The 24,082-nt window shown below is 41.0% G+C and overlaps 1 protein-coding gene across 1 annotated transcript in view; it reads left to right on the forward strand.

The window, feature by feature from the left end:
- The window catches only part of HK1 (hexokinase 1), a 69,294-nt gene that overhangs the window by 11,357 nt on the left and 33,855 nt on the right, over positions 1–24,082 (forward strand). Inside the window, exons 2-5 of the mRNA XM_074958909.1 lie at positions 2,944–3,106; positions 10,779–10,927; positions 19,134–19,253; positions 22,949–23,044. Coding sequence (XP_074815010.1) covers positions 2,944–3,106; positions 10,779–10,927; positions 19,134–19,253; positions 22,949–23,044 — 528 coding nt within the window. The remainder of the gene's footprint in view (positions 1–2,943; positions 3,107–10,778; positions 10,928–19,133; positions 19,254–22,948; positions 23,045–24,082) is intronic.

The raw sequence follows: 24,082 nt of genomic DNA on the forward strand, positions 1-24,082 counted from the left end.
GAAACAGATTTAGGTGATACCAAGGAAGAATTAAAAAGATAGGAAAGGATTACAAACAATACAAAAATAACACACTTTCTGGTGCCTACACCTTAATTTTAGCAAGCAATGTCTTAAGCTAAAATGATTTCTCAATTACATCAAGCTACCAGCATCTCTAGCCTTCCAGGCAAGAGGATCCAGAGCTGCCTCCTTTCCCGCCAGGGGATGGATAGCTAGAATGTATTTTCGCTCCCCTTATATTTCCCAAAATCCATTGTTTTTGTCTCAAGAGCCAGGAAAACCTCCTGAAAATTCAGAATCTGGTGTGTATGTCCCCTCCCTCAGTGTGCTCATCGAGCTGTTTCCTCTGCTACTTGTTAGCTTGATTGCTTTGTTTTCCTTATGTGCAATTTTACTTTAATTGTCCTTAACTTGCAGTCAAGCCGTGCAGACAAATAAATCTGCATTCCCTTATCTAAGGCAGGCTCGTTTATCCACTGCCTCTAAAATTTAAAGGAGTACTTGTGGCACCTTAGAGACTAACCAATTTATTTGAGCATAAGCTTTCGTGAGCTACAGCTCACTTCATCGGGTGCATAAAGTGGAAAATACAGTGAGGAGATTTATATACACACAGACCATGAAAAAATGGGTGTTTATAATACACATTGTAAGGAGAGTGATCACTTAAGATGAGCTATTACCAGCAGGAGAGTGGGGTGGGGGGAGAGAAAACCTTTTGAAGTGATAATCAAGGTGGGCCATTTCCAGGAGTTAACAAGAACTCTTAGGAAGGGGTGGGGGGGAGGAGGAAGGAATAAACAAGGGGACATAGTTTTACTTTGTATAACGACTCAACCACTCCCAGTCTCTCTTCAAGCCTAAGTTAATTGTATCCAATTTGCAAATTAATTCCAATTCAGCAGTCTCTCGTTGGAGTCTGTTTTTGAAGTTTTTTTTGAAGAATAGTCACTTTTGGGTCAGAAATCGAGTGACCAGAGAGATTGAAGTGTTCTCCGACTGGTTTATGAATGTTATAATTCTTGACATCTGATTTGTGTCCATTTATTCTTTTACGTAGAGACTGTCCAGTTTGACCAATGTACATGGCAGAGGGGCATTGCTGGCACATGATGGCATATATCACATTGGTAGATGTGCAGGTGAACGAGCCTCTGATAGCGTGGCTGATGTGATTAGGCCCTATGATGGTGTCCCCTGAATAAATATGTGGGCACATTTAGCAATGGGCTTTATTGCAAGGATAGGTTCCTGGGTTAGTGGTTCTGTTGTGTGGTGTGTGGTTGCTGGTGAGTATTTGCTTCAGGTTGGGGGGCTCTCTGTAGGCAAGGACTGGCCTGTCTTCCAAGATCTGTGAGAGTGATGGGTCGTCCTTCAGGATAGGTTGTAGATCCTTGATGATGCATTGGAGAGGTTTTAGTTGGGGGCTGAAGGTGACGGCTAGTGGCGTTCTGTTATTTTCTTTGTTGGGCCTGTTCTGTAGTGACTTTTGGGTACTCTTCTGGCTCTGTCAATCTGTTTCTTCACTTCAGCAGGTGGGTATTGTAGTTGTAAGAATGCTTGATAGAGATTTTGTAGGTGTGTGTCTCTGTCTGAGGAGTTGGAGCAAATGTGGTTGTATCGTAGAGTTTGGCTGCAGACGATGGATCGTGTGGTGTGGTCTGGGTGAAAGCTGGAGGCATGTAGGAAGGAATAGCAGTCAGTAGGTTTCTGGTATAGGGTGGTGTTTATGTGACCATCTCTTATTAGCACTGTAGTGTCCAGGAAGTGGATCTCTTGTGTGGACTGGTCCAGGCTGAGGTTGATGGTGGGATGGAAATTGTTGAAATCATGGTGGAATTCCTCAAGGGCTTCTTTTCCATGCCTCTAAAACATATTTTAAGAACATATTTCTAGCACACATACATAATTCTGTATACACAACCCATATATACATCAGGCAATGAAATTCATGACCAGCATGTCACCAGTTCTTATGATACCTTACAAGGCACTGTTTGACTAAATCAACTGTATGTTGCCAGTGGGCATAAAAGGAGCTCTTAGGCTTTGTCTACACTGGAACCTGAACTTTTGTTGTTCAGGGGTGTGAAAAAAACAAAAGTTTTACGGACGAAAAGCACTGGTGTGAACAGCACTTTGTCAGCAGGAGAGCTCTCCTGCCAACAAAGCTACTGCTGCTCATTGGGGGTGGAAGTTTTTCGTTGGCGGGAGAGTGCTCTACAGCTCTGAAACAGCGGCTACACTGCGCACCTTTTAGTGGCATGGATGTAGCGGCACAGCTGTGTCGCTAAACAGTGCATAGTGTAGACAGCCTCAGGGTCACAGTCTCCTATCCAAGGATCTCAAAGTATTTTCCAGACATCTTTCTCCTTTGGTCCCCACTGTTTACCCAGCCCAGTATTTATGGGCCCTAAATTGCAGTGAAACCTTTTCATAATGAAATTAGAGCCTCTTTGCTGTAAACTACTCCTTGTCCTTAAGCTAGGCTGATGATGATGATAAGCAAGTCCCAGGCTTCAGGGCATAAGCTGATTACCTTCAGAGAGGAAGGAAAGGAAGGAATTTCCCTTCTCTTCCCAAATGTATAATATTGTATACTACAAACAAGTGCATTATCTTGGGGGGGGGGGGGGGGAGTTTCACCTAGTTTTAAACCTGAGGAAGGATTCAGGGCTAGATGTGCCTCTGCTCTAATTTGGTATGGCAGTTACTGTGTTCTTTTTCTTTTTCTTTTCGAGTTAAAAGAATAGAAAACTTGTTGGTATTGGTTGTATTTCTCATTTGATCGCAGAGTCCCAGAATCAAACTAGAAGAATCATGTGTTCCATATATAAACATATAATCTGCTGGAAAAGTCCAGTTAAAGAAAAAAGAGTGTCTGCATTCACACAAGCAAATGCAGGATTTTAACTTTACTTTTATTTTCTTTTTTTCCAGATTGATAAATATCTTTATTCCATGCGGCTCTCTGATGAAACACTGGTGGATATTATGGCTCGCTTCAAGAGGGAGATGCAAAATGGTCTTTCTAGAGACTTCAATCCAACAGCCACAGTAAAAATGCTTCCTACATTTGTAAGGTCAATTCCTGATGGCTCAGGTAAGGATTAGAATATTGTGTGATGTGTTAATGTAAGACACTGCATGAAAATGTCTTTTTAAACACTACTGAAACCAAACAAAGCATTTTACTTCCTGGAGAGCCTCATATGCATGTATTCATTCCAATGCATGGAACTAACTTGCATAATTTCTTTACAGACCTATGCAAAATGGGTCACATTAAAGCTGGAAGAGATTTTTTTTCACTTCTTTCTAGGTATTCTGTCTATCAACACTCCCACACTGTTAGTTGGATTGAAAACCTTGTTTTCATTACAAAATTCTTGTTGGTAAAATTACAGGTGTTTTTTTTTTTTTTTTTTTTTACCGATTAGCAGTGGTCAATAGTGGACTAGGGGTTTTAAAGGTGGACATATGAGTGAGTGTCTTTTAAAAATACCACATATCCTTCACAACCCAAGGAGATGGTGCGTTGGTATTTGGTAGCAAATTTTGCCCTTATTTTAATTCTCTGTGATTCATTTTCAGTCTCTGCGTTATTTAATATACATGAGTTAGTAATTACATTGCATTTCTGCAGTAGATTTAAATCTCTGTTTGCAGCATAGTTGTGCAGTCATGTTGGGAGAACCAGTTGGGTTAAAACCAACAAGTTAATATTAGGCAGTGAAACACTGGGCTCTATTGTGAGTGGAAATCTTTTATGCTTCTGCTCCGCTTTCGCTTCTTGTAGCTTAATACTAATTTTTTATGCTTGAAATTAGAGAACTGTGTTAAGCATATTTTTCAAGTCCCCCAGTTTCACTTTTGTGCTGTTGGCTACTATGTTGAAATTTACTAGTGTGCGGATTGCCAGCCCAAAGCCATTTATCCGCTTAAGCCAGACATAGAAGCTGCTGTGGCAGACCCTTGGTGAAGTGACCATGCATGGTTGCTACGGGAATGGGTTTTGCCAGGGTAGTGGGAGTGATCCTGGGTTGGGGGTCCATGTTTATGTAGATTCAGTAGCCCTAATGCCTCATGCAACAGATATGGAGAGTACATGGCTGCCATAGAGGGGTGATTCAGGAGTTCTGCACTCTGGCTATGAATGGGATGGAATGGATTTCATTTTTCCACTCCCTCTGCACGCTACCACACTGAACCTAAATACTTTAGACTTTCTACAGAGGGAGTAAATTTCACTCTGTGTGCACGTGTTGAGTTGTATGTTGGCCTAAGAAGGAAGGAATGACATGGCTGTGACTGGCCATGCATTCTGTTCTCCTGTTCGTTGCTGCAGAGAATGTATGTTTCTGGTGCCCTATGGCAATTCTAACATTTTGCTGACCCTGAGCTTCAGATTTTCCTGTGTCTTTACTTCTTCCAGTCAAGCACAAATATATCCCCTATCTCACCAACACTCAGTCGCTAGTAGATAAAAACCATGACACATACTCGTAAGTAAAACAGATAACATTATGAATTATTAAAAGACATAAATACAGAACCAGGAGACCTTTAGGCACAATGCAGCATGCTGAAGGATGGCCTAGGCCTGGAATAGGTGGGAGGTGTTGAGCGTCAAGATTTGGAAACCATCGGGGTTGGACCTGGTGCAACAAGCCTGGTTCCAGGCAGTGCTGTTAGCGTCTCTCTTTCATAAACAACAGCTTAACTTGCAATAAAAAACAAAATATAATAAAATAGTGACATTAAAATTCAATCCTTAGGCAGAGCTGAGACAGGAAAAATGTAAAATTTAGTGTCTCCCCTCATCAGGAGTACAAATGAATTAAAATATTGGTTTCATCATAAATATTACATGACTTACAAAAAGAAACGGCAAATATTATTCAAGAAGTGCTTTTATTGCTCAATTCTATTCCCATTTAAATTGGTGATCATAAAACTCCCATTGACTTCACTGGTGCACAAGGAAAGTGGTGATAGTACGTGTGTTGCTGTACAAACATAGAAGATGACACCAGCCTTCTCCAAGGAGCTTGCAGTCTATATCTAGTTCAGACACAGAAGTAGACTGTGCAGTCTTGAAGTAGTGTAGGTTTTTAGTATCTATCTTTGGATAGTAATTGAAAAATTAAATGATTATGCTGCTCAATATTTGTATAAAATGCACGTCTGACTGAAAATATGAAAAATACAGTATTTTCTGTACGTAACTATTGGTGTTTGTGTTCCTGAAATTGTAAATACATTGTTCATCATGTGTCTTACATTCTCCACAAATGAAAAATCCAGTATTGAACTAATGAGACTAGAGTGTCCCTTTCATTTTTAATAATAGAATGCTGTATGAAGATTTTTGCCCTTATTCTTCTGTACAAAGTCCTTTACCACCGTCATGGAAAAGTGGCTGTTATATCTCTGTTTAGACTCTGGTAAAAGATGTTGGACATAAGAACTCGCCCATTGTACGAGCCAATAAAAAGCGGCACCAGGTGAAACTGGAAATGGGAAAATATTGAGCAGTTCATGGATTTCTGGGACCTAGAACCTAATGCACTCAGACCAGAGACACATGTATCTAAGGCCTTGTCTACACTACTGGGGTAAGTTGACCTAAGTTATGCTACTCCAGCCACGTGAGTAATGTAACTGGAGTCGACGTAGCTTAGGTCGACTTACCACAGTGTCTTTACTGCGCTGTATCAACGGGAGACGCTCTCCCATTGACTTGCCTTCCTCTCGGGGAGCTGGAGTACCGGAGTTGACCGGAGAGCGCTCTGCCATTGATTTAGCGAGTCTTCACTAGACCCACTAAATTGACACACGCTGCTGCATCGATTGCAGTAGAGTCGATCTCCCCAGTAGTGAAGACAAACCCTAAGATCAGAATAGAGTCCTGTGGGAACAATCTTACTATCTTGTAACAACTGTGAAAATAATTTAGTGACAATAATTTCAGTGCATGAATTAGCTGTAAATCCCAAACCATGAAGGATGAATGAAAGCTGAATATTCTGAAGAAATTCTGTTAATAATAAACCTTTTGAGTAATATCTTTTAAAGACTTTGGAGATGTTCTTAGAATTATTATTATTTTTTAAAATTCTGAAGTCATTAATTTTGAGAATGCAGAAATGTTCTTGGCCATAATGGTCAGGAAAGCATCTGAAGCTATTTAAAATGCTTTACAAAAAGATCTTTCTGAATTAACTTCTGGTATGCTTAATTGCATTTTTGTGTTACAAAACTTAGATTAAAGGCTGTTACTTAGGTTTAAGTTGTGAAATAATCTAAATCTGAAACATTAATATACTCATGGAATGTTTTTTTTTTTTTTAAATTGAAAAGCCTGAATTTCTTATTAAACTTTTGGTTTGTAAGGAGAGCCAAATATATTTGCAAACAAATGTGTTAATTTGTTACCTGTTGCCGGAATAGACGTTTCTGAAGTGCACTATTTGTTTGAAGTATATTCCAGGGTGCATTTAAGCTTGAAAAAGGACCATCTGTTCTAGTGTTTGTTTATCATTATTTATTGAAGGTAATGGCTTGTACCAGACAAATGATGTTTTCTTATCTTATGGCTTATTCAGGTATTTCATTTAATGAGGTGACCGGGATGAATACATTAACTTCTGATTCTGTGACAGCTGAGACAGCTATGAAAACCCTTTTTACTGTGTTTAAATATGATAAAAGAAGCTACATGAAGAATTTTGAGGATATGTTCAGATTTTAATTTATGTTCATTTGCTCAACTTAAAAAATTTCTAAAACTGTGTAGTTTTAAAATACATATGAAAGTACTAAGGGAGCTTTCTTCCAGTAAACAAAACAGGATCAGCCCAGTGTTTGAGGCAGCAGAAAAAGAGAGCTTGAAGTTATGTGGTAAAAGTGTTAGAAGAGACTTAGATTATAAATTTTGTCTTTAATATTCAACTTTACCAGTTATAGTTTATTTTTTATGTATGAATTGTTTTTGATGTCTCGCATATGGTGGTTTGCTTGATACTAGATGCTGCAACTTGGGAGAACTAGAACAACTTCTGTAGGGAACTTACTTCCCCCTTTAGGAGTTCCTAATTTCCAGGATGGAAAATGACAGCTGGTAGATGTCTCAGACTGGCCCAGTAACCCCCTGTACAGTCACTAGTCTGTTGCAAGTGGATCCAGTCATTGGGCCCCACATGTTTCCAATGCAACTGGGTCTGGGTAGAGTCTAGTCACCATTTCTAGCTCTGGGACTCTAGAGAGCATGCTCCCAGGGTCAGCCCTCTTGTCTGACATCCTTCCGTGAGATATGGAAAACTTCTATACAGCCACCCTAGATGCTGAAACCAGCGTGAGACCTCCTGACCTCCCCGAGTCACACATGCTCCCTCCATAGTTCCCTCTAGGCTGTGGGCACTCTGGTTTCACTCACTTAACCCCTTGAGAGACAGTGTGGCAGAAAAGCAAGGAACCCAGGCATAGCTGAAGAATTGCTTAATCACAGTCATTTGAGGCCTTGTCTAGAGGGAGAATGTGTGTGGTAGCAGGATCCACATAGCCAGTTAGTGCACAGCATGCTAGTGTGCCATAGATTTATACCCATGTTGCCGTGTACTAACGCTCAGTGTAGATAAACCATTACTCTTAAAACACTTGAGAGTTATAGCACTTTGAAAATAACAAGTCCTGACATGCCCCCTCTCCTAGTTTGAGCTCCTCCTTTCACGTGAGTCTGTGGTTCATCAGGGCTTGTCAACATTGCTATGCTGCTGTAGTGCTTCAGTGAAGATGCTACCTCTGCTGATGGGAGAGCTCCACCTCTCCAGGAGGTGGTAGCTATTGCGACAGGAGAAGCACGCCTGTTGACATAGCACTGTCTACACCAGGAGTTTGGTTGGAGCAACCCAATTTATACAGAGATGTGCATTTTCCATACCCCTGAGTGACGTGGTTATACCGACATAAATTCGTAATGTAGACCAGGGCTCAGTGTTTCAGATGGGGCAGAGTCCCTCCTGCCCTCTCTCTCCTGCAAATCTTCCTTATGTGTGGTGATGGTCAGTCCCCACAGAGCAGAATCCCATCTTACATAGGGCCTTGTTTCCGTGCGATGCGCTTAGACTGTGAGGTTCTGTGTTCACCAGTCTTCAGCAAGGTGTCAAATGCCTTTCCTAGGCAGGGCAACTGCCTGGAATGCAGCAGAGTAGGCTGCCCCTGGACAAGTCTGAACTAATGCAGCTATAGTGCCAATATATCAACACAGGTACAAAACAGATTTCACAATTTGATGTAGTCATATCACACTTTGTCACAGTGGGATCATTCCTTCTTGAAAGTTACACTGCCTATGGAAGTTTAGTAGGCAGGTTTCTGGAAGACTCTGTGCACATAACATCAAAGTGGGACAGATGAGGAGAGGTGGAAGTATAAATAAGACTATACTAGTTTTTGCAGAGGAGTGGTCAGAATAATGTCAGATGTAAGTTCTGGTAGCAGTAGGCAAATTACAGACACATGAGTTGTGGGACAAAGATTTGGGGTCAGTCAAATTAGATTCTTGACCATACAGATGGATGTGAGATTTGAGTTGAAGAGAAGCTGGAGATAATGAAGTTTCAGGGATGATACTTACCAGTTAAAAGTGTATCAGTATTGGTTTTAGACAGACACATGGCTGAAACAAGCAATGTCAAGAGAGTTGGAAATTTCCTTCATAGGAATTATACAAGAGGTTGAATTCAAAAGGAAGGTGCGATAGATATTTATATGGATCAAGGATTGAATCCTGTGAGGCACATAGTAATGAGGACAAGTGGTGCAATTGGGTCTGTGCTAACTGCAACGAATGGTATAATAACCATTGGTATAACGAATGGTATAATATGTGGCAAAGGATTTATTCTGTTACTCTTGATGGGTGAAATCCTGGTCCAGAAGAAGTCAGTGGCAAAACTCTCATTGACTTCAATCGAGCCACATATGTATATGTAATTTCTGAAGTTCAACCAAAGTGACAAATCAGTGAAGAGGTGGAATTTGGGAGAACACTAGAAAGTGCAGTGTTACCTTAACTGTGCTGCTAAGCTGGAAACAGCCTTCTAAAATCCATTGGCTTTTCTGTGTGTGTGGGTGGGGAGGAGGAGAGCGGCTCAAGGGCTTCAGTATTCATATATTGCACATACTGGCCTGTACCTCATTGTTATAAAGATTGTGTAAGTGTTTCCCTCATTATCTCTTCTTTAAACCGTTAATGATCACTGTCCTTGTTTGTTCCATTGTCGGATAAGACAAGACAGTTCAAGTGTCATCACCTGGATCAGTCAAGTATATTTACACAGCAGTAAAACAAGCACTGAAAGTGTGACTTTTCAGATATATGCCAGTCTCTGTAGCATGACTGGGTCACATTCTTAAGGCTTTTTGAACTGCTCTTGAGGTAGATGATCAACTGAATTGGCTTCGAAGTTTTGAAACCCGTCTCCTCTCCTTTTGAGATAGGGACGGAAATGTCCTAATATTTTCTCTGGTTTGCAGGAGGAGATTATTTTAGGCAGCTGTATCTGTGTCAGATTCAGCAGAAGTCACAAATTTTGAACTCGTCTGTTGTGACAGCTATCGGTTTGTCGAGACAGTTTTTAGTATGACTTCTCTCTGTCTGACATCTGTTGCATTATTGTAGTTTTCAGGGAAATTTAGCTCCCATGAATGAAACTCTTGGTTTGTAGGTTTCAGAGTAACAGCCATGTTAATCTGTATTCGCAAAAAGAAAAGGAGTACTTGTGGCACCTTGGAGACTAACCAATTTATTTGAGCATAAGCATTATCATACACATTGTAAGGAGAGTGATCACTTTAGATAAGCTATTAGTGGGAGAGTGGGGTGGGGGGGAGAGAAAACCTTTTGTAGTGGTAAACACCCATTTTTTCATGGTTTGTATGTATAAGAACATCTTCTGTATTTTCCACAGTATGCATCCGATGAAGTGAGCTGTAGCTCACGAAAGCTTATGCTCAAATAAATTGCTTAGTCTCTAAGGTGCCACAAGTACTCCTTTTCTTTTCTTGGTTTATAGTTAACTGTGTTCCAGTGTAAATTGGAGTGATTTAAGGCTAAATTGTATCCAGATGCACCAAAACTTCAGAGCTCTCCCAGAAATACTTTAGGTCCCCCCTGGAAAGACTCTTCCTCTCAGTCTGTGCCCTCCCCCACAGAAACACTCTTTAATCTTCCACACACCATGATTCCATTCCATCCAGAGTTACGATGTTTTCAGCTTGCTCCTCAGATCTTCCTCATTGAGTCTGGTGAGCTTAGTCATGATGCCTGAACCCTGCATCCAGTGGCACTTGCCAGTAGCCCTTTGTAAGATCCATGGTGGTAAGGTATCGAGCTCCTCCCAATTTGTCTAGGAGCTCATCAGGCCTGGGCATGGGGTAGGCATCAGATACAGTGATGGCACTGAGCTTCCGATAGTCCACATAGAACCAGATCGACCCATCCCTGATTGCTGACCACTACTCCATTGCCCTCTCTCTGGATAAGCCACACTATTATATACTTTACATCACTGATGTTCAGTGTTGCTATGGCAGTAATCTTAGGTTGAATTACAGGGAATTAGCTTGACATACTGTGTATAGGCATGCTGGAAATAGAACTTATTTGCCATAAGCATAGTACATGTATTTATGCTTTGTACATAGATTGAAGTTTCATAGGTCAGAGCCATTTAACAGTTCTGATTACTTGAATCTTGTCTTCCAAATAGAGAAAGGAGATTTCATTGCATTGGATCTTGGTGGATCTTATTTTCGAATTCTGCGAGTGAAGGTGTCTCATGAGAAAAAGCAGACAGTACAAATGGAAACTGAGATTTATAACACACCAGAAGATATCATGCATGGCACTGGAACCCGGGTAGGTTTCTTTTCTCAGGGATACTTATCTAAAATATTAGATGTTTTACATTATCATTTTAAAGAAGTGTAGAAAGAAAAATCTTATTAATGCTTTAATATTCAAAATTATGTACTGAACTCTCTAATTCTTATTGATATTAAGAATAAATAAGCAGCCTTGATAATTATCCAAGGGAACTAGAATGCAGCCTTCACTGCACAAGTCACTTCCTGCTGAGTTTGAATTTACAGTTCTAAACCAATTTCTATGTCTTACCATGTTCTGAAAATGTATGGGAACAGGGCTGAAAAACCTCCCAGTCTTTATAAATCATTAGCTCAATCTATCTTGCAATTGAAATGTAGGGCTGTGCCTAGAAGCAGATAAAGATTGGTGACAGGACCAAGTATTCATCCGCCTGGAAGAGGACTCTTGCATGAAAGAGTATGAGGACTGTAGTGTGTGTAAAAATAAATAAATAAATAAATTTAAATAAAATATACACACACACACTCTCTGTCTCTCTGTCTCTGTAGGTGGCAAAGTGTTTTATCACCAGATAAATGTGACTTGGTGGTGAATGCTGTTTGAAACCAAGTAGGTGTAATTTTTTCAATCTCCTGTGTTCCTGGAATACCAAATTTGCCTATGGAGAAACATTTACTATATGGTCAGGAAATGGGATTACAGAGAATATTTTACATATATATAAATACTCCTGCTCCACTGTAACACACGTTATGGGATTTTCATTGTTGGGCAAATACAGTTTTTGCCACCTCTCTTTTATTTCTTCATAAGAAGGAGGAGCCATTGAAGAATGTAAAGATTGCCATTTAGAAAATTCAAAGTCCATTTTTTAAAAGTTGAAGAAATGGTTGTAAAGGGATTTCCATCCTCTAATTTTTGCAAATCTGATGACAATTGCTATATAGTTATGATATACAGTATCATCTGATAATCACTCAAATTACTGGGATTAATTTGTATAACAGTTATAGTGATATTTCATCTACACTACTACTATTACAAAGGTTTAAAAAGTTGTGTGTTTTATTACTTTGGTTAGATTGAATGGGTCGGGATTTATCTGAAAGCATACATTGATGTTCATGTACATTTTTAAATTGATTTATGTTACGATTTTGTGGAGAGGTGGGGTTAAAACTGTTGGGAGGTTTCAGGTGGAAAAGTACCAGGAGAAATGGGTAGTCCCATGGACAGTCTGCAGTATACATTTAACACATACAGCTCTACTCTCTCCTTATCACTTTCCCCAAATTTGATGGTGGCTCTGCCATTCTCCTGACGCCCCAGCCCCACATTACACCGGTGGCTGGTTGTATGGTTTTTTTTTTGTTTTGTTTTTTAAACAGAACAGTGACAAAAAAAACGCTAAAGGGTAATGCTGCTGCCTGTTACTCCCTGTGTGATCAGCTGGGTGGCTTTCCAAATGTGTTGCTCGATAGGGTGACCAGATATCCCAATTTTATAGGGTCAGTCCTGATATTTAGAGCCCTGCAAATCTGCGGATATCCGCAGATGTGGTTGTCCGTGGACTATTTTTGTGGATAGTGGGTTGGATGCGGATACAATCACGCAGGGCTGTGCTCACCAGTGATGCCTGGCCCGCAATGTCCGGCTCTGGCAGCTTGGGGGGCACAACACGCTCAGGGCCAGGAGCCAGTGGCTGGGGCTGGGCAGCAGGCTGAAGTCGAGGACGTCCAGCACCCGCTCGCTGCGCTGCTTCCTGTCCAGCAGCTTGGACCCCTCGGCAGCACCAGCATCCTCATCATGGCCTGGCCCGGCAGCACTGGCTGCGCTCCCGCCTGCCGGCCCCTGGGCAGTGGGGCCTTCCCCCAGCCGTGGGGATTGGAGCAGGTGGGCCCTGGCGCCACACCCCCTGCCCTGCTATGAGGCAACACACACTGCTGCTGCTTTCGTTCACGAGCCCCCGGGAGCAGCACGTGATGCGATGCTCCTTCCCCCCCAGCTTCCGCACCGCCTCTTCCCTGCAAGACAGACTCTCCCCCGCTTGCTCATCTCCACTCTCTCCTCTCCCCACCCACCAGTCGCTTGTCCTTGTGAGACAGCTTGCTGGTGCGGCTACACGGAAAAGACAGCTAGTGGATTGCAGGTTGGATCATGGGTTGATTCTGGCAGATGCAGATCCACATTTTTGTATCTGCTAGGGCTCTACTGATATTTGGGGCTTTGTCTTACATAGGTGCCTATTACCCTTCACCCCCTGTCCTGATTTTTCATACTTGCTATCTGGGCACCCTGTTGCTCCAGGATGTGCTACAGAAGTTGGGGATTTGGGTAGCTTCATGTAATCTATCAACTGCTTTCCTGGCCCCATGGCAGCAGCAGGAGGAGCTTCTGTGGAGGAGTTGGGCAATTGCCAGCTTTTCACAAGACTGCTCATCCTCTGCTCTCCAGCATCCTCTGCTGCTTCTCTTTCTGCCCCTAACTCAGAGGCCAATGAGAGACTGGCCAGAGCATGATTCTTCTCCCTGTTGCCACAGTGGCTACCACATGGCTTTTTGGTCTTGTGGGACTCTTAAGCGTTTCTGGGATGCTTGAGGTGACATTTACATTCGTTGCCTTTTTAGAATCCTGTGGAGGATTGGATGAAGAGAGATGGGAGGAAGAGTGATTCCCACATCCTGTTACTTAATCATGCTGATCGAACTAGCACACCCTGAAAGTAGGGTGTAGCCACAGTGTCATGAATGGCAGGAGGGTCTCACTGCTCAAGTACATGCTTAGCATCTTGGGTGGGTACGTTCTTGGAGTGACTAGCGCCTCCCGCCCATCGCTCCTCTCCGGCTGCACTCTGTTTTTAGCAAGCTAGCTTGGTCAGATGTCTCCATGATATGAAATTTGCACCTGCAGCTTTAAGGGTATGTGTAGACATACCCTTAGAGAACTCAATGAGGATTGGAACCCATTGTGCTAGGTGCTGTACAAATACATAGTGAAAGGCTGTCCCTGCCCTAAAGGGAATTAAGTCTAATTTAAGGCAAGATTCCACAAGCAGGTGCTGCAAACAATGGGAAGAAATAGGGGAGAGAGGGCACAGGAAACACTAAATGTGTATTCTTATTACTTGGGCTAGTGGTGTGCGCAGTTAGATGGTTAAGGCCAGTTAAATATGATTTTTAAAAGTAAGTCATAAGATAAACAAATAAGGCAACTATTAGAAGGCTCTACATATATTAAGAGACCAGCTGCCTGGGCTCAAAACTAAAAGGAATTGTCAAGAGGGCTTTAAACTGGGAAGAGAGGTAGGAACGGTAGCTATAACTGTACTCTAATGACTAGATACTCTCTAGTATCTAGATACTAGTAAAGAAAGAAAGAAGCTGGAAAGATCATCAGAATTAGATTCATTTCCTTAGTTTTTGTATGACAATGTAAACATGACTAAAATTTTCAGTGGTGGTATGTTAGTGGCAGAATTTGTGCTGTACTTCTACAAGGGCATCTGAGGAAACTGATAGGCACTCAGGTGGTTAATGATTAAATGCTTTTGACTGATTCTTATGCTAGTGGTTCCTTTAAATTTGTGAACCAATTTCACAATTACCTGAATAGCTGTTCCATTGACCTTCTGAACAGGATTGGTTACTAGCGCTCGTTAACCTCAAAGATTTATCCTCTTAAATCCCATTCAGATTAGTGGAGGAATTGTGAATGATGACTTCATGTCTAGCTGGCAGAGCTTATTTTGAGATTTTCCATGTTAGTGTATTCGGACTTTTATCCTTCCCCATCTGTCAGATACAGACATATTTCACTTTTATATAAGTAAATTTCATTTCATCTCCTGTTGAAGTCTTGGGCAAAATTCCCATTTACTTCAGTTGTGCAGTATCAGGCCCAAAGTTTCTAGAGATTCTTCCAAGTCAGTCTAAAGAGCTAGAGCTAATTTAAAACCTGATTTCTGTATTGATCTTTATACTCTACATCCTACTGAAATAGTGTTTGAGTCTGAGCGATACACATTTAGCTGTTTTTCTGCTGGGTTCCTTATTCCTGAAGTTTACTCTAGCTCCCTGACTCTCTCAGATCTGTAAATTCCTTCCAATTAGACATTAACCCTTAAAAAAATATTGATTTGCAAACTTCCAGCCAAATGAATCCTTCGGAGGACTTGTGTATGAGTCAAAGTGACACTTTGGAAAAAATCATAAAACCAGTAGTAATAAAGATGGTAGCAAAAATTGTAAGCATGTATCTCTCACTTCGTTACTCTGCCTAACAATCCATTTCTCTCTCCTATAGTTCATTGGTTTAGTTTTATTTTTTTAATGTGGTACAGTAATTCCCGTACAATATAAATTAAAGACACTCCTGACTGTGCTTTCATACTCATAAAAGCATAGCTAATAGCTAGTTAATGCACTTGATTTGCCTGTGTAGTTTTTATGTATTAAAATACCTTTTATGCTGTAAAGATGTGCTCTGAGCCATTGGTGCACATTTTGTGGTTTCAGCTCACTCAGGCGTTAAGTGAGGGTGGATAGTTTAGCAGTCTAACCATTACATACAATATATCTATATTTCTTGGAACCACAGGTTTAAATCCTGTCAGGTTGCCCTTCATCTTCTCCAAGACAATGCACGGAGTTCCCCAAAACTCACCGTGTACAGTAGGGGATCTTTTTGAATTAGAATTTAAAAAGCAGGGCCTGTGTCCTCCTGGTGGCCCTGGCTGTTTGCCTGAGAGCAGGAGTTTGTATAGGGTTGCCAACTTCCAACTTGCACAAAACCAAATACCCTTGCCCTGCCCCCTGCCCCGCCCCCTCTGAGAACCCGCTCCTTCTCACTCCATCCTCCCCTCCCTCTGTCACTTGCTCTCCCCACCCTCCCTCACTCGCTCATTTTCACCGGGCTGCCTCTGAGGGCTGAGGTGTGGGAGGGGGCTCCGGGCTGGGGCTGAGGGTTTCGGAGTGCGGGAGAGGGCTCTGGGCTGGGGCAAGGGGTTGAGGTGCGGGGGTGTCTGAGGGCTCTGGCTGGGGGTGCAGACTCTGGGGTGGGGCTGGAGATGAGGGTTTAGGAGGGTGCTCTGGGCTGGGACTGAGGGGTCAGAGGGCAGGAGGGGGATCAGGGCTGGGGCAGTGGGTTGCGGGGGGGGGAGTGAGGGCTCCTGCTGGGGATGTGGGATCTGAGGTGGGGCTGGGTATGAGGGGTTTAGGGTGCAGGAGGGGGCTCTGGGCTGGGATCAAGGGGTTCAGAGGGCAGGAGGGGGATCAGAGCTGGGACGGGGTTGGGGCATGCGGGGGAGCTCAGCGGTTCAGGGTCCGGGCAGCACTTACCTCAAGCAGCTCCCAGAAGCAGCGGCATGTCCCCACTCCAGCTCCTATGTGGAGGCGTGGCCAGGCAGCTCTGTGCACTGCCCCGTCCGCAGGCGCTGCCCCCACAGCTCCCATTGGCTGTGATTCCCGGCCAATGGGAGCTGCGGGGGTGGTGCTTGGGGTGGGGGCAGTGTGCAGAGCCCCCTGGCTGCCCCTATGGGTAGGAGCCAGAGAGGGGACATGCTGGAGGGGGGATATGCCTGCTGCATCGTGCTGCCAACCAGACAGTCAAAGACCTAGTCAGCGGTGCTGACCGGAGGTGCCTGGATCCCTTTTCGACCAGGTGTTCTGATTGAAAACCTGGTTACCCTAAATTTGCACCAGTGTCCTTGGCTAAAATGTCCTCTTCCTGGACTGTAATTTAACGAGCTCTCTGCTTGTTGTTAACCTGGCTAACCCTAGTGGGGGCAACATTTTAGTGGTGGTATGTGTAGTTTGGAAAGCACTTCCACTTGGAAGACAATATATAGATGTATAATGTATTATTACTCTAACAACTCATTTTATATGAACTGTAATACTCTTTTGTTTAATTATAATTCTTTTTATAACTCTTTTTATCTCTCATCTGGACAGCTGAGCATGATGTTACAAAAGTGAAGCCTCTTTGATTTCCTTTGCTTTCTTGTTGTGTATGAGGGTACTGGTGCTCTCAATTGCAAAAGATTATAAATTGCAGTGTCCTCTCTGAAATGACCATAGTGATGCTTAATCAGATTAGCTCTTATTTTAGTTATGTGTTTAATGTAGTCTAGTAAGTAGAAATGTCATGCAAACCACTTTTTAGTTCTTCTGAACTGAATAGTCTTGTAAAAAAAATCCCTTTTAAGTTTCATATTTGTTGCTGTCTGTAGTATTTCCTTTATCATTGTGGGATCTTGTAAATTATTTTGATTACAGCTAGTTAAGTACATGGCAACCTACGAGTGATAAAAGGGCTATTTTGTAGTCTCAGTCAGTAGCCCTTGAGTGCTGGTATTTTTCCAGGTTTGTAGTCTCCAAAGAGTCACAATGTGAAAGAAATATAATCTGCTGGTACAAGGGGAGAGATTTGTTATAGGTCAATTTGAGGCACAGCCAGCCTTTTGTACTGATAGATATGAATCTTTCTTTTGACATTTCAGTCCAAGGAGCTGAGTCAGCTCTATGGCGTGCTCTGTGTATTGCTGTATAGTTAATCACTCTGGCTGGCGCAATGGTCCTCAGTAGACTGTGTGTTTGATGATATAACTGGAGGTTTCATAGTAATTGAAGAGAATGATCACACACACACACACACTTACACTTTCCATGTGTACAATTTCTGATGTCAGTAAACCGAGAAGTGAATAGCCACAAGAATGAGTGGGTAAAGCCAAGGGGGGATGGAGATGGAGATAGCAACGACAAGTGTCTCCTGCTGTCTCCTCAAAAAAGCCCAGTGTAAGTTAAAGCTTCCAGAGTCCGCTTTCATTCATGCTACACTTCTTAGCTGACCTCTCAACCCATCTACTCCTATTTTTCTGGCTTTTTCTGGGAGAAACAAACCTGAATGTTCATTTATGGTGTCCTGCATCCTGGCTAGCAACCCCAAATGATTGTCATTTTAGCAGCTAAGCCATTGTATTAGATGTAGATTTGTTTGTTGATATCATTGCTGGTGCAGAAAATGACACTCGAACCAATAAAGTTCATAATATCCTCTCTGTAACTGACTGACCACTGATAGGTTCGGCCAGTCATTTCAGCATTCAGATGGAGTTTGGCCACCGATAGTGTTCTGGACTCTCTTGTTAGGTGTCATCTGAAAAGGAGAGATCTGTTAAAAGATGGAGCATCAGTCACTGGCCTGATTTGCAGCACAGGGAGCAGGTGTATGGGTATGCTCAAGCCAGACTGGAGCTCCAGTGCTTCTTATTTTGAAAAGGCTATGAAGTGCTTTGACTGTTACCTGGTTTGAGATTGGAGAGTTGGACTACCAGACTAAGAACCCCAGTAAGGGGGGAAGAGAGGTTTTCTAGTGTTGCCTGCCCTGGCCATCTTGTCTTGCTGTGCTGTCCTGGCTTTTCTCTTTGGCTTGCAGTAATGCTGTAGTGCTTGTCACATCTAAGGAGCTACAGTACTGGAGATGTCATCAGTTCACAGAATGTACCCTGCCTGCATAGCTTGGCATTTTAAAAATTCTGTTTCCATCACAGTTTGTCCCTTGGAGCATGTACAGTATTTTAAAAATCTGTTTTTTCATGCTTTCTTTTTTTTTTTTTTTTTTTTTTTTTTAAAGTGAGACGATGTTACTCAAGGGTTCAATCCTGCAAGGTTCTGCTCTTTGTGGTCTCAATCTAACAACGCTTCAAGGAATATGAATAGTTTAATTGACTAATATGATTATTTCAGCTGCTTAAAGTTAAGCTTGTGTTGATTTGCTGTGTCAGCTTCTTGTATGATCAAATGCCAAATATAAGCCCTTTCAGGTAACTGCATTTACCTAATAAATGTATTATTAATAATCTCTTAAAAGAAACTGATTTTTTTCATCTCATTAAATTATTAATAGATGTGTTATACTAAAGAGGCACTTTCCATCATTTTAAGTTTTGCATTTTTTAAAGAGTGGTGGGAAAAAAAGTTAAGTAGAATTTGCTAAAAGAACAATTTCTTTTCCTTACTTATTGAATATTGAAATATTTATCTATTTTGCCTTAATTTTAAAGTGTTATCAGTTCTAAATGACACATGGAAAATGTCTTTTTAAATTTATGAATTGGTTGTTTATAACGGTCACTTTAATTCTTTCCAGTGTTTCCTGTGAGGGTCAAGGCATATTTTTTCCTGAAAACTGTCTTTCTGACTATTGTCATTTTATGTTCCTCTTTTTCTTACAGCTCTTTGATCATGTTGCTGAATGCCTGGGAGATTTCATGGAGAAGCAACAAATCAAGGACAAGAAATTGCCAGTTGGGTTTACATTTTCTTTCCCTTGTAGACAATCCAAGCTAGATGAGGTAAGAATATTTCAGAATTTTATTAATGTAAGCAGAAACACTGTGCTATTAACCCTTCCCTCCTCTCCTCCTTGTCAACAAACAAGCAGTATTTCAGCTGGCCTGACTTCAGTGTAAGAATCAATTATTGCATATTTCATTGTAGTACTTCATCTCAAAATGATTTAAAAAGGCTTTTTAACAAATGAACAGTTTCTACTATTTTCTGGTTTCAGAGTAACAGCCGTGTTAGTCTGTATTCACAAAAAGAAAAGGAGTACTTGTGGCACCTTAGAGACTAACCAATTTATTTGAGCATGAGCTTTCGTGAGCATACATCCGATGAAGTGAGCTGTAGCTCACGAAAGCTCATGCTCAAATAAATTGGTTAGTCTCTAAGGTGCCACAAGTACTCTTTTCTTTTTACTATTTTCTGTTAACCTTTTAGGTTGAATGATGATGTTTTAATTTAAAGTAAAGTACAGTATACGGGTTATAATTTTGACGGCCCAATTCACCAATACTTGCTCATAATGACTAGCACTTACTCATTGTGAGTAAAAATTGCAGAAATTGGTCCTAATTTAGGACCTAAGCTTGAGAGGTGGTGAGCACCCTTAGCTTTCTTTGAGCAAAAATGGGAGTGTAAGAATCAGTCCACTAGATTGGAGGGGGGGTGGAAAGATATTTGATATGGTTTGAAAACAAACATGGCTACAGAATGAAATCTGTCTGGCTGTGTTGTTACTCTGAATGCATAATGATTGTTATGTGATTCCCTGAACCACAGAGTGCTCTGCAGTATTGTATTTCTGCATTATTTCCCATCTTTTACTTCAGATAAGTAGAATGCCTCAGTGACTTGCTAATACAGTATTGCTGTAGAAACCATGTACTAGTGCTAATGTACTAAGAAGCAATGAGAGTGCACATATTGATAGACCTTCAATATTCTAAACATAACATCAGTACTAGTTCTAAGGAGCAAAATGCTATGGAGAATACAACAAATCACACACCTTGTCATATCCCTCTGGACATAGAGGTTCCAGCAGAAGTTTGTAGTGTAGACCTGGTCTCAATATGTGACCTTGGGCAAGTAATTTACCCTTCCTGTGTGTGTCCCCATCTGTAAAATGGGGATAATATTTATCTCTCAGGACTGTTGTGAAGGTTATTCACTAATCTTTTGAAGAGATCTTTGAATGGAAGTTGCCCTAGCAGTGCAAGGCATCTACTTTTAATATTCATAGTGCATTTCACATTGCAGAATGGGGCCTGTGCTGGCAGGCAGAGGGTCATTTAGTTTCTGAGTTTAGGTATAATTAGAAGTTCCAGAAGGAATATACTTTTCCAGACAATGTCCTTGTAATGAGAGCAGTCTTCAGGGAGTTTATAGAGTTCAAACAGCAGCTGGAAGCCTGTCAATAAAAGAAGCAACTGCATCAAGCTGTATCCTATGTCAATCATCAAATGAGAATTAGAAGCAGGCATATGACTGAAGAGTCTCATGGATAGTATCTGAGTTTGAGAAATATCAACTGTATATTCAGTGCTTCACCCGGCAAGAGCCTGAATAAAATGGATAGTAGGAATGTATAACCCACGAGACACAACACAAGGGCAGAGGGCGGTGGAATTATTTACATAGTGTCATACATGTACATGGTACCGTATAACAAGCAAAATGGACTAGTCCAAGAACAGCGTACCTGTACTGAAGAGTTTCAGTGTAGCAGCCGTGTTAGTCTGTATCTGCAAAAAGAACAGGAATCCTTGTGGCACCTTAGAGACTAACAAATTTATTTGGGCATAAGCTTTCGTGGGCTACAGCTCACTTCATCGGAGTGTATACTTGCAGGCTGTGGTCTTGCGTTGAAATATGCAAGGCTGGACCCCTGCACTCACATGGAGGCCTATTGACTTCGGTTCTGGAGGATCTTGTCGCAGGTTGTGATGCTTCTTAGGGTTCTGAGACACCTCGCTACTGATCCCTGTAACACTTATGCATCCCTGTGCCCTCTGCCGGTTGGCACCAACAGGTCCCTAGGTCACACAGGTTCCTTAATGACTTGTGGGCAAGAGCAATTATTTAGGAGTTAGTGACAGACTATATACATCTTGCTGTGAAACAAGCACTGATGTAAGCAGAGCTGCCATGGCAAACCTTTCTCCTGTATCCACTGAAATAAATACTGTCCAATTTTGAGGGGAGAAAAATTAACCTTCTGAAAGAATGTATAGGAAGAAGTGGTAGCCAGCTTTTAAGAGGAGAACCTTGCAGACATGCAGGAGTATTAGATCATAGACCATTTGTAGATTTGTGTATTAACTCTTTGGAAGGCACTCAGACTCTGCTGTGGTGGGTGCTGCTATAAAAGCCTGGATGGGTGGATAGCTTGGGCATGTGAGAGAAAGAGAGGAAATAAATGGTGCTAGTTTGTATCTTCTTTTCTCTTTTGTTGATCAGCAGCTCTTGTCTCCTTCCTTCCTTCCTTCCTTTCATTATTATTTATAATTTATTCACTAAATGCCCCAAAGTGAGCTAGGCGCCATCCAGATACAAAAAATTAGACATGGTCTTTACCCAGGAGAGCTTACAGTCTAATTAACACAATTACAGCCCAGGTGATGGGTTAGGAATGCAATACAAGGGAGGGTTTATTATTATTATTATTATTATTATTACTATTTGATCCTTGCTTCCCACTTTTGTTACTTTATCCCGTACTTAGCCATCACTGCCTTGATTATTTAGTGAGCCTAGACAATTGTCCATTGTTAAGTAATATAAACCTAACATTTATTCAAATGTATCTATTTATTTTATACCTTATTTTTGCTTAATTCTGTTTAATTTTTTATTTTATTTTATTTTTTACCCTTACTTTTTTTCTTATTTTTTTTATTCCTCTTGAGTTTATTCCTTTTCAATGTTTAAATTATTTTAACCCTTATTGTTTTAAGGCTTTTCTTTCTAATTAACCCTTGCATATTATGTTTTTAAATGATTTTTTAGCTTAGTCATTTGTGATTTTTAAAAATTTATAATTGATCCTTGCATATTTAGCTTTTTGAAAATATTGTAGCCCATTACCTTTTTAAAAATTGTTTTTAACCCTTGCCACATTTCTAATATTTCAGTTTATTTCAACCCTTGAACATTTTCTTTACAACTGCAAGATGCCCATCCTCCTTTCTCCCTCCTCATGCAAATCAGTGATGACTGATGCATACCAGTCTGATTCCTGGCACCGTCTCCACTGATCAAGTCTTTCTCTTTCCCTCCAGATGAGTTTACTGTCATTCTTCTTTCAGTCATGCCTGCATGGTGAACCCCCTCTGGGAACTGCAGCATCCCAGTGCCTTAACGGGAGAAATGGGAAACTAGAATGGGTCTTAGAGAAGGAAACCATTCAGGAACAATAATAATCAGTGGAGCTTGTAGAAAATTTGAAACTTCAGCCAAGCTCTCTCAATCTTTCACACAAAATCTTTGATGAAAAACTTTCCTCATTTTTCAACCAGCTATAGTAAGAAACAAAGACTGCCAGTCACATCAGATTAAGATGGCATTGTCGGGGAAAAAGATTGACTATCCAAACCCAGGGATTTATAGATTCATTTGGAGTGCTAATGTTTTGTTTTAGAGAAAAAGATAATTTTTTTGTGTTTGGTTTAATATTGTACTTAATGTTACTCTCCTTTTTTATTAGGGTATTCTGATAACCTGGACAAAACGCTTCAAAGCAAGTGGAGTTGAGGGAGCAGATGTAGTAAAGCTGCTCAACAAGGCAATCAAGAAACGTGGGGTAAATTTGTTTAGTCTTTTACATACATATGTGTACACACACACACACACACACACATGCATATCACATTACGGACTCTAGAAAATCTCTCTCTCTCTCTTTGTGTGTGTGTGTGTGTGTTTACACACACACACACAAAAGGCTTGAGAGACAGATATTTTCTAGAGCTCATAATGTGATATGCAGTGGGGAAACAAAATAATTTCATAGTTCCTATGTGAAAATTTACAATAACTTTGATAAAATTACACATCTCATCATTACACCATTTGTCCCATGAAGCAAAAATTAAGTTACTGTCTCACAATAGTTAACCTGAAAGCTCAAGCAATTTTATCACTCTTGTTAAATGTGAAATTACGTGTATCACCGTGCTAGTTCTCTAGCAATGTCACCCTGTAGCTCAGCAAATTCTCTTCCTGAGCAACTACTTACACATCATATGACTATTACAATCAGGTGAGCCTAGTGATGTCATAAAGTGTGACTTGGTCTGAAAATGGAACTCTCTGTTGAAACTGGATACTTTTTGTTCTATTTCAGCAGCAGGAAAACCTTTGATAAGTTGATTTTTATCTTCACCAAGACATGCCACTATGTAATCAGTTACTTTTTCAGACTTTGAGGAAGATAAATAACACCCCAAATGAACTGATTAATGGAAATGCATTGATTTTTATTATTTACCGATTACATGCATACATTATAATCTTTACTCAAAGTTTTCAATTAATATTAATTAAAGAAATCTTTACATCAGACATTCAATAGGACACTTGGAGACTCATGGACTCCTCAAGAAAAACTTAGCAAAACATTCTATTGTAAGACAATTTGATCTCTGCATCATGTAACTGTGGGTTTTTTCCCTTTTCAGTTACTAGGGACTTTATATAAAGACAGAATCTTGATTTCTTAGGAATTACTCTGTTACTGTTACTTCTCCTTCACCTGGAATATTAATCTGCTTCTAGTGCTCTTGCAATTTTCTGCAAATAAACTTTATTACCAACACAAGATTGTGACTTCAGATGGACA

This window comes from Natator depressus, chromosome 7 (assembly GCF_965152275.1).
Source record: "Natator depressus isolate rNatDep1 chromosome 7, rNatDep2.hap1, whole genome shotgun sequence".
NCBI lineage: Eukaryota > Metazoa > Chordata > Testudines > Cheloniidae > Natator > Natator depressus.